Below are 10,670 nucleotides of genomic sequence, written 5' to 3'. Positions count from 1 at the left end.
GTAAAGCACTGCATACTCATTCAGAATGTAGTTGGCAAAACGATTATAAGATTTATTTTGTTTAGCTTGCCAGGAAGGGGTGTATCTAAGGTAAATCCGGATGCCTATCCCCTGGGTGCAAACAGCCTTTCGTGATTTGTTGCTCAGGAATTTTCAGTTCCAAGAGCTCTTGTCACCTTTAGACACATTTGTATTATGCATTAGTGACTATAAGACTGCACACACATGATACTATGAAGAGATACTCTATAGATGAATGGATCTACTCTCTGACCAGACTACACACATGATACGATGAATAGATCTTCTCTCTAGACCTTATGGGTGTTGCTAGGGTGTTATAAGTGTGTTTACACTGCACAAACTTATTTGTCCCAAGTCACATGTAACATTCCAGCAGCATTGAAGACTTGAGGCCTCATAATTGTCCCCGCGTCTTAATTATATTACACAACGCAAAGCATTGGGCGACAGTCATAGGACCATGTTTTTCCGGTTGTGGTTTGATTCTGCCCACTGGGTGTGGCGTCATGAGCGTTACTAACAGACTAGATATATAGGGACAGCTCTTCAGTCTTTAGGTCTACCTCTGCTTGTACCACTCTCAGCCTGGCTCTCGTTCCTTTCTAAAGACGGATATGTCCGACATCATGTCCTACGCTCTAGTGGTCGTGGGATGCGTTATAGGCGTCGGGTATATTTTCCACAATGTAGTCGTCAAAGGACAGCGGTGCACAAGCACTGCTAAACTTCATGGGAAAACTGTGATTGTGACTGGTAAGGAGTTCAACCCGTTTAAATGAGCATATTCGTCTACTTTTTAATATTCCTTGAGTTACTGCGACGAAACTATGGACAACAAACGTCTTAACTACGACCTTGTTTAAACAGTTATATATGCCTACCTTTAAATCACAATATACACACACGCATATATAAATGCTGAATAATCATCTGTAATAATCGCGGTTCATTAAACAATTGTTATTCCTTCTCTCCATACGTCTGGAGGTAGCAACACAGGGATCGGAAAGAAGACGGCCATATCTCTGGCTAGAAGAGGTGCCAGGGTCATTCTGGCCTGTCGAAGTCAACTGAGAGGGGAAGTTGCTCTGGCCGAAGTCAAAGAGGTAAATGAACCTTGGCCTTCATTCATTTAAAATTGCAATGACCGGTGTTGCCAGATTGGGCGAGGAAATCTAGCCCAATCTGGCAACACTGGCAATGACAGATGACAGCGGTGTGTCGACACAACTCTCCATGTGTGGCATCAGGAGAGCAGGAGCAATGAAGTGGTGTTCATGCAGTTGGATCTTGGGAGCTTAAAGTCTGTTCGCAGCTTTGCTGAGAACTTCCTAAAAACCGAGGCCAGGTTGGACCTTCTGATCAACAATGCTGGTTAGTTATAATTATCAATTGCCTTCAGTGAGTGATTGTATTCTGTATTACATGACGCCACGTCGATTTCATCGTTCAACACGAAGAAATCTAGTATGTTTAGTTAAGTACATGTGCCCCCACTCTCCCTGTCAGTTAAGAAAGAATGGGGTTAATTGCTGATTAGGTTTTTCTTCAGGAGAATGAAATGCAGGGATTTGACCGGTGTCCATGTGCACCACAGGGGTCCTTCTGCACGGCAAGACAGAAGACGGCCTGGGGATGATGTTCGGGGTCAACCACATCGGTCACTTCCTCTTGACCAACCTGCTGCTGGAGCGGCTGAAGGCGTGCGGCCCCAGCCGCGTGGTCACGGTGTCGTCCGTGGGACACAACTTGGGGAGGATCGACTTCCAGTGTCTGAACACCCACAGGGCGCTGGGCACGGGGTCCTCGCTGTGGCGGACCATGCAGAGCTACAGCGACAGTAAACTGTGCAACGTGCTCTTCACCCACGAGCTGGCCAAGAGGCTCCAGGGCACCGAGGTCACCTGCTACAGCTTGCACCCAGGTGAGCTCCTGTAGCAGAGGCCGCAGGTTCGACCGCTCGCAGGCGGGTCTCGAACCTGCCACCTCTCGAACTACGACGACATCACTACCGGCGTGGGAGTGGAACGCTCTTAACCACCGAGCTAAAAGCCCAGAGGCTTCTAACTCAGCGGCTAGGAGCGTTCTTAAGGCTAGGGGGGGGTGTGAGGATTTACAAACGTACTACCGCCAGCTAGCACCAGGCTAGTTGGCGTCCGTTACACTCCTCCTCGCATCAGGCGTCAATCTGACCGACTGAACACCAGTTTTTTCACTGAGTACTATTGGGTTGTATTTGTTTGGTTCGCTAATCGACTTAATTCCTTCCTTGTTCCAGGAGCCATCAACTCCGAGCTGAGCCGCCACGCGAGCAAGCTGCTCAAAGCTCTGCTCGCGCCCTTCACGGCCTTCTTCTTGAAGAACACGGAGCAGGGGGCCCAGACCACGCTGCACTGCGCCCTGCAGGACGGCATCGAGGGCCTCAGCGGCAGATACTTCTCCAACTGCACAGTGAGGGACCTCTATCCCAAAGCGAAGGACGACGTGGCAGCTCAGAAGCTGTGGGAGCTGAGCGAAAGACTGAGCGGGCTGGTCTGACCCGGTCGACATGGAACTCTGAACACAATTGTTTAATTGATGTTGTTGTTTGTATTGTTTGTTAATTGTGTTGCTCGACTTTACTTTACAAGGATGTAATTGCAATACGGTTTTCCTTTTCATGCTGATCGGTCTGCTTTTATTCACCCATCGAGGAGCCTCCATGCAGGATGGTAAACCTGGACAAAGCTTTTTTAGCTGTTCGCAAAGTGTCTTCCTGGTTCTCCTCCATACTGGTTTTACCTGCTGAAACTGCAAGTGCTTAAATCAATCAATAAACCGTCTTGTATAATTACAGACCGATACACCAAACATAAATACTTTAAATGTTTTTACTTGTTTAGTATTCAGCATAGCTCTCTTAAAAGGAGCAGTTGGCAAGATTCTGAGGAAATTCCACTAAGACACAATCATTTAAAACGGAATGCAATTTTCTGCCACAGTTCTAAGTTGGTATATCTATCATCTATCTATCTATCTATCTATCTATCTGACTATCTCTCTGTCTCTATCTATATATCTGTCTCTATCTGTCTATCTCTCTGTCTCTCTATCTATCTATCTATCTGTCTCTCTATCTATCTCTGTCTCTATATATCTATCTGTCTATCTCTCTGTCTCTATATATCTATCTGTCTGTCTCTCTATCTGTCTATCGCTCTGTCTCTCTATCTGTCTCTATCTATCTATCTGTCTATCTCTCTGTCTCTCTGTCTATCTCTCTGTCTCTATCTATCTATATATCTGTCTCTATCTGTCTATCTCTCTGTCTCTATCTATATATCTGTCTCTATCTATCTATATATCTGTCTATCTCTCTGTCTCTCTATCTATCTATCTGTCTATTTCTCTGTCTATCTATCTATCTATCCCTCTGTCTCTATCTATATATATCTGTCTATCTATATATATCTGTCTCTATCTGTCTCTCTGTGTCTATCTATCTGTCTGTCTATCTCTCTATTTATATATCTGTCTATCTCTGTCTATATCTATCTATCTATATCTCTCTGTCTCTCTATCTATCTATCTATCTATATATATCTGTCTCTCTATCTATCTATCTGTCTCTCTCGGTCTCTCTATCTATCTATCTATCTCTCTGTCTCTATCTATCCTATTTATATATGTCTATCTCTCTGTCTCTATCTATCTATCTATCTATCTATCTATCTGTCTCTATCTCTATCTCTCTATCTATCTATATCTATCTCTCTGTCTCTATCTGTGTCTGTCTGTCTGTCTGTCTGTCTGTCTGTCGATAGATAGATAGATAGATAGATAGATATCTTAAAATGCCAAGAGAAGCTGCGTTTAGGCTGAGAGTTTTAGGAAAGAGGGGGGCGTGTTATCCCCATGGTTACGAGTCCCACCCACCCCTACTCATGATACTCATGATACAACTGTTATGAGTTTTATGTTATTAGTATTATTAGTTATATGTGATAATGAGCGATGTTGTATATGAACTGCACCACTACACACCGTAGCGTTAGGTGCCTGGGAAGATTATTATTATTATTTTTTTTTTTGTGCCTTCGTTAGTTTTATTCTCTCTCAAATCGTATTTTTCTTTGCAATTTAAGAAGTTCAGCAATGGCAAACTTCTTAAATTGCAATGGCAATATCAGAAGGCGATGCAGCCTGTAATTAGGATACTAGTCTCCACAGTACGATATAAGTTGCTGAGTATCCTGGAGTATTTGGAACATTTAATGTGTTGTCATTGTAATTATGTACAATGCTTCATGAAAAGTTAATAGTTTTTGTTATTGTTACCATTCGCTCGGTTTGAGAGGATTCTGTGCATGTAGGACTACATAATTGCAGTGTGAAGTGGGACCCACACATCTGCATTGCAAATGAGAGATCAACTTTTTTTTATTTTTTTTAATTGTGGCCAAAGTGGTAAGTGTGTTTATAAAAGTATGAAATTGGTCTGGAAGCAAATCGGCAGTTGGATAACTGGCGTTCTCTCTCCTACCGTGAAGTGAAAGGAACATGTGAGCCCAGTGGAGGCTGGGGGCGGAACCAACGTCCGGGTGGAGCCGGCGGAACTCAACCCGGAGCGTATTCGTAGGGAACCACAGCGTTTCATGTGTCCACTTGTTTAAACCTTTCTTGTTTAATATAGCCATGGTTTAAGATGATATATACATGCGATAACATCTACATGCGATCATGTCAGTTGTGTTGACCGTTCTCGCGGGAGCAATCACCTTATATATTATAGTTATCTATAATTTTCTTAAAGGAGGGAGATGCACAAGTTCTGCAAACATGAAGGGGAAGACTGCAATAGTGACCGGTTACGTTGTCAGATTAATACATTAACCCAATATCCACACACACATACATATATATATCTATACATTATTTAATTAACTTGCAGTACACGATGGCAGTGTTCAATGTGCGTGTGTTCTTGGGTCCTGGCGCAGGAAGCAATACTGGTATTGGAAAAGCCACAGCCTTGGATTTAGCCAGAAGAGGTGCCAGAGTCATCCTGGCATGCCGCCACAAGGAGAAAGCTGAGGCTGCTGTTTATGACATCCGAAGAGTAAGGGCCGACTCAGACCGACTCAGGCAGACAGTCTGTCCTCTCCAGGATGGTGTATATCACTCACTGGCAAGCCTCGAGATCCTTTCTATGGCAGACACTCCAACAATGAAAGGAGCTCTAGATGCATCGTGTCCTTTCCACTGTCTCAAGTATTTGGGTGATGCAATTGAAGTGCGGTTACCAAATAATGGTGGTGCCTGTCACCTAGAAATGTGTGTGATGTTTGAAATTTTAACTGGACAAACTTGGAGACTGGAGTCTCCTTTCCGGATGTGCTTTGACTGCTTGATTTGTGCAGTTCCACTTATTCAGCTGTTCTGACGAGACCATAGCTGAGTGTCATTTAAATTCGATTTTTCCTTTTGGATAAACTAGAGAAAAGTAAAGGATACGAGACGTGTACCTTATTGCACTAAACATACAATAAGTACTATTTCCATAGTGCAGGTCAACTCCACCCTTGCGTATGTTGTGTACATAATATGCCTCGGTTAATTTAGACCATAATCACTGGTAGAATAATTTTCAATGGGGATTCAACGTGGGGGCAATTGGAGTGGAAGCTAAATGTACTACTGTCTCATAAGCTTTTTATCTAACAATGTAATACGTACCATACTAGAAATATAGCCAAGGTTTAAGGAGCTTATTTGATGATTTTATTTTAAATAACCCTCAAATTATTTGTATTTATTTATTGAAGCATTCCAATTGAGCAAAATAGACCAACTGCCTTAAGGGTTATTTCATCATAATTGTAATAGCAAAGTGCTTTGGTGACTAACACGTACTTTGTTTAATTAATTATTGTTAATAAAAGGTGAGCCATGTTTGTGTTTTTATTCCCAGTGTTGTCTCTCTCTCTCTCCTAAAGGACAGCGGGAGCAGTGAGGTGATATTCATGCCGTTGGATCTGGGAAGCTTCAAGTCTGTTCGTGCTTTTGCCGAAACCTTCCTGGAGACTGAACCTAGATTGGATCTTCTTATCAACAATGCAGGTTTGTACAAAGCACAGCATCTGTAGACTTTTGAAACACCCTAAATACTTTAAATATTGACCAACTCAACGGCTACATGTTCTTTTTCCAAGTATCAGCAGGCAAAGTAATGTACATTGTTGGCTGCCATCTTGTCCCATTGTTGCTAAATTATGTATTAATACGTTATTCATTAATTAATAACTTTCCCTCTTCATTTATTTTGGTTCTTTTCGCAATGAACATCAGGCTGGCCTATGCAGCAGTTGAGTTCAGAATATGGGCGTGGCCGTACTTTGTTAAAAGAAAAGTTCCAAAATCGTAAAATCTGAATTAATTTTGCTGTATTGTATTGGTAACAGAGGTTTTAGTGAAGCCAGGAGATATTGTTTGATCACCTGGGCCGGTAATGTCCTTTTACGTGTAATAATGATAACAAACAAAAGTTGCTAATATAGAAAATTAGATTCAAGCCAAGATTCAATTACAAAGAGGAACTTAAAGGTCCCGTGACGTGCCACCAGGTGTGAGTGTGATTATCCGTTACAAGCCGTTTTGGAACTCTGCCCCTTATGACATCACAAGTGGGCGTGTCCACCTGTGCTGTGTTGACGGATAAGATGAGCGACGGTTGAGCTACGGTCCACCGGGTAGTCGGTAGTCGGCAGCCGGTGGACTGACCAATCCCAGCACACACGTCTAGGTGGACACGCCCACCTGTGACGTCACAAGGGGACGATTTCCAAAAAACGGCTCGTACCGGCGGCGGCGGCCAATCACCACCACTCACACACCCGGTAAGCGTGTCGTCGTCACGGCTACCTTTCAACAACAACGCGCCCCCCCCCCCCCCCCCCCCTCCTTTCCTTTCCGCCCCCTGCAGGTGTGATGGGGTCGGGCTACACAAAGGAGGGCTTCGGCGTGGCGTTCGGCGTCAACCACCTCGGGCACTTCCTGCTCACCAACCTCCTGCTGGGGCATCTCCGTCGCTGCGCCCCCAGCCGCGTGGTCACCGTGGCGGGGCTCCTCCACCGCTGGGGCGCCGTCGACTGCGCCCTGCTGCTGGCGTCCGGGCGGCGGGGGGACGACGACCTGGCGTGGGGGGGGCCGGCGGCGTGGCTGTACGTGCTGCGGTCGTACTGCGGCAGCAAGCTCTGCAACGTGCTCTTCACCCGGGAGCTGGCCAACCGGCTGGAGGGGACAGGGGTGACCTGCTACTGCCTCCACCCAGGTCAGTGTGACCCCCCCCCAGTGTGACCCCCCCCCCCCGACCTGCTACTGCCTCCACCCAGGTCAGTGTGACCCCCCCCCCAGTGTGACCCCCCCCCCCCCCCCCCGACCTGCTACTGCCTCCACCCAGGTCAGTGTGACACCCCCCCCAGTGTGCCCCCCCCCCCCCAGTGTGACCCCCCCCCCAGTGTGACCCCCCCGACCTGCTACTGCCTCCACCCAGGTCAGTGTCCCCCCCCCCCCCCCCCAGTGTGACACCCCCCCGACCTGCTACTGCCTCCACCCAGGTCAGTGTGACCCCCCCCCAGTGTGACCCCCCCCCCCCCCCCCGACCTGCTACTGCCTCCACCCAGGTCAGTGTGACCCCCCCGACCTGCTACTGCCTCCACCCAGGTCAGTGTGACCCCCCCCCAGTGTGACCCCCCCCCCCCCCCCGACCTGCTACTGCCTCCACCCAGGTCAGTGTCAGGTCACTGCCGGCCGGCTTTCTGACATTTCCACGGCGGGTTGCATCACAAACACCGTTTCATTGGACAGAGTCCATGTAGCGGCACACTAGTGTATTTGCATAACCGCGATCTGATTGGCCGACGGACCCGTCGCTTTCCGAAAAAGTTGAACATTTCTCAACTTGTGACGCAAGGCCACAGAGCCCAAAAGAACGGACGGACCCACAATGCATTTCGAGGGCGCCCCCATGCAAAGTCGATGAGACGCGTCCGTTGACGGAGGTAGTGTGCGTGAGACCAGGTATGCTATTGTGGTCGGACTTGGAGAAGATTGTTTATTTCATTGAACTTACAGTTCCTTGGGAAGGCAGAGTTTAAAAAGCCAATGAGCTTAAGAAAGCGAAGTATGCTGAGATGGCTGGAGAGGCAGCACAGCGAGGCTGGAGTACGTGACTAAGGCCTATTGAAATCAGCACGCGGGGGTTCGTGGCTAGATCTGCTATTAGCTCGCTGACTGAACTGGGCATTTGTGGACGAAGTCTGAGGCAGGCGGTTAGTAACATGTCCTTGGCAGCAGAACGAGCAAGTGAATGGCTGTGGATAAAGAGAAAACATACTTTCTGGGGTGCAAGCTAAGGTAAGCCAGCTGACTAATGTGCTAACGTGTTTGTTTGGTCAGGCTTAGGGGTAGGGCTAGGGGTACGATGCAGTAAAGAGTATTTGGATGCATTAAATGTGGCAATGTGGTGGCAGCATAGAGGGGGGTGACTCCAGGACGCTGGTGTCATTGTTAAGCCCTCAGGTGTCGTGGGCCTAACTTAACGAAACATCGGTGAAAGAGGGTGCCCACTTGATAACCCCAATGAAATGCTGCATACTGCTGTATTTACTGCTGTTAGATGAGCCATTTGTCTTGTGTTTTTCACCATTGGTTGGTATCTTAGTGGCCAACGTGTTTGTAAGGTTAGTCTGGGCAGGGGCTTCTGAATGTGTTTTCCTTGGATTTTGGCACAAGGGATTATAACATCTGATCCTGTGTATTAATGAAATACTGGTAGGGTATTAAGTAGGCCTGGGCAATAAAACAATAAATTGTCATATTGTGATAGACTTTTGATCAATATCAATATAAAACATATCATATATCATATCATATACAAAATATATCGATAAGAGACTGGACCACCGAATCTAGCAGTTTGTTACACAAACACGGTTCCATACTTATTTACAATATTTGAGTGTTTTTCATTGTTGTGTCGACATTGCAGTATTCATCACTGAAGAACAGTGGAAGGTCGTATTCCGTATAGTCCGTATGTTAAACAGAAGTATTTAAATCCAGCATGGTAATTCCTTGTCTTTTTAGCTCATTTAAATTCGATAAACATGATCAAGTTACAGTATATCGTGATCGAGGTCTTTCCGCCATATCGCCCAGGCCTAGTATTAAGGTGAAAAGTGCTACGAATTTAGTAATAATAGTCAATTAAAAAAGAATGCATGTGCAGTTAGGTGCAGTTTAAATCAAAATCCTCGTCTTAACAAACATCGTTTTTTTTTTTCCCTCTCTTTCCAGGGCTGGTGCACACGGAGCTACTCCGCGGCGCGCCCGCGTGGCTGCGGCTGCTCCTTGCGCCCGTGGCCAAGCTCTTCTTCCTGGACGCTGAAGCCGGAGCCCAGGGCACCCTGCACTGCGCCCTGGAGGCCGGCGTCGAGCCGCTCAGCGGGCGCTACTTCTCCGGTGGCCGGCCGCAGCGGGTGGGCGCGCGGGGCCGCGACGACGGCCTGGCCAACAAGCTGTGGGAAGTCAGCGAGAGGCTGACCAGCTAGTCTGTCGCTTTAGTCTGAATTATTATTATTATTATTATTATTATTGGGGAAGCAGGCTTTTATAGGGCGTTGGCACCCGGGCCCAGGTGCACGCCAATTGCCAATCAATTATGTCACTGCTCCCCAGTCCTAGAAACAAATAGACAACAGAATGAACAGGGGACAAAGCAAACAACAACAACAACCCATAACCAATAACCATAGAACCTAAGAGTGCAATGACAAAGAACTATAACACGATATACAGGGAACCGTCACAGGGGTCCCTAACTATGGATGAAGACTTCTGCGTTTAAACTGGAATTGAAAGATTTGTAAAAAAAAAAGGTTTTGTGGGCGTTTGTTTCTAATGAGTTTATGTTTCTGTATGGGGCCGTATTTATGCGTGCGCTACAAGACGATCTCTTCTCTTCTACGCTCCTCTGACTGCCCCGATCCATTCTTATTAATTGTATTACAAACGATTAAGGTTTTGACGTGGGTTTGAAAACTAAAAACGATGCGGGTCGCACGGTAGTGCCATGGATTGAACCTGGCACAAATCGGGATTTAAAAGCAGAAAGTAAAAAAAAATTAGATGTGAAAATTGACTCAGATTTGCCCTCTGTGGGTTAAAAGCATTCCACTGTTAACAGGGATTGTTGTGTGTGTTAACGACTACTGGCAGTGACGTTCCCACAGCCACTGGCTCAAATGTGAAGCTCTACCTGTGGACCCCAGCGGCAGAAAAGCACCACCATCTGTCACTTAATGAGTGCATTGTAGTGTATTGTGTGCTCTCATATCGTGTTATCATATTTGACAATAATGGCGCGCCTCTTATATCTTAACTCTTATAAAGGAAGAAATAACCCACGTACACTGACCGGCTCATGGTGAACCATCACCCCAAATGAATGAAAGAAAATTAAGGATGAAGGATTGACGTGTAAAATCGCGTGTTCAATATTTATGCTCTAATGGTGTGCTCAGTGCTCAATCTAATTTGTAATAAAGCTATAAACTTTACATCTACATTTTGTTATTCTGTTATTCTTAGTTTTTCATTGCCACCTT

At 46.1% G+C, this 10,670-nt stretch overlaps 2 protein-coding genes across 2 annotated transcripts; both read left to right on the top strand.

Moving 5' to 3' along the window:
• Nucleotides 1–547: 547 nt before the first annotated feature.
• Nucleotides 548–2,860, top strand: LOC311342209 (dehydrogenase/reductase SDR family member 13-like). Its single transcript, XM_084467020.1, has 5 exons — nt 548–777; nt 1,012–1,130; nt 1,275–1,398; nt 1,622–1,948; nt 2,303–2,860. Exons 1-5 carry the CDS (start codon nt 639–641, stop codon nt 2,560–2,562), a joined length of 969 nt encoding a protein of 322 aa, XP_084323146.1. The 5' UTR covers nt 548–638; the 3' UTR covers nt 2,563–2,860.
• A 1,797-nt stretch (nt 2,861–4,657) lies between these two features.
• Nucleotides 4,658–9,958, top strand: LOC311342208 (dehydrogenase/reductase SDR family member 13-like). Its single transcript, XM_084467019.1, has 5 exons — nt 4,658–4,870; nt 5,004–5,122; nt 6,000–6,123; nt 6,986–7,333; nt 9,361–9,958. The coding sequence occupies exons 1-5, from the start codon at nt 4,744–4,746 to the stop codon at nt 9,612–9,614; spliced, it is 972 nt and encodes a 323-aa protein (XP_084323145.1). The 5' UTR covers nt 4,658–4,743; the 3' UTR covers nt 9,615–9,958.
• Nucleotides 9,959–10,670: the final 712 nt, after the last annotated feature.

This window comes from Micromesistius poutassou (assembly GCF_964030765.1).
Source record: "Micromesistius poutassou genome assembly, chromosome: 4".
Lineage (NCBI taxonomy): Eukaryota > Metazoa > Chordata > Actinopteri > Gadiformes > Gadidae > Micromesistius > Micromesistius poutassou.
The sequence above is the reverse complement of the archived record's forward strand: the minus strand, read 5'-3'. Positions and strand labels throughout refer to the sequence as shown.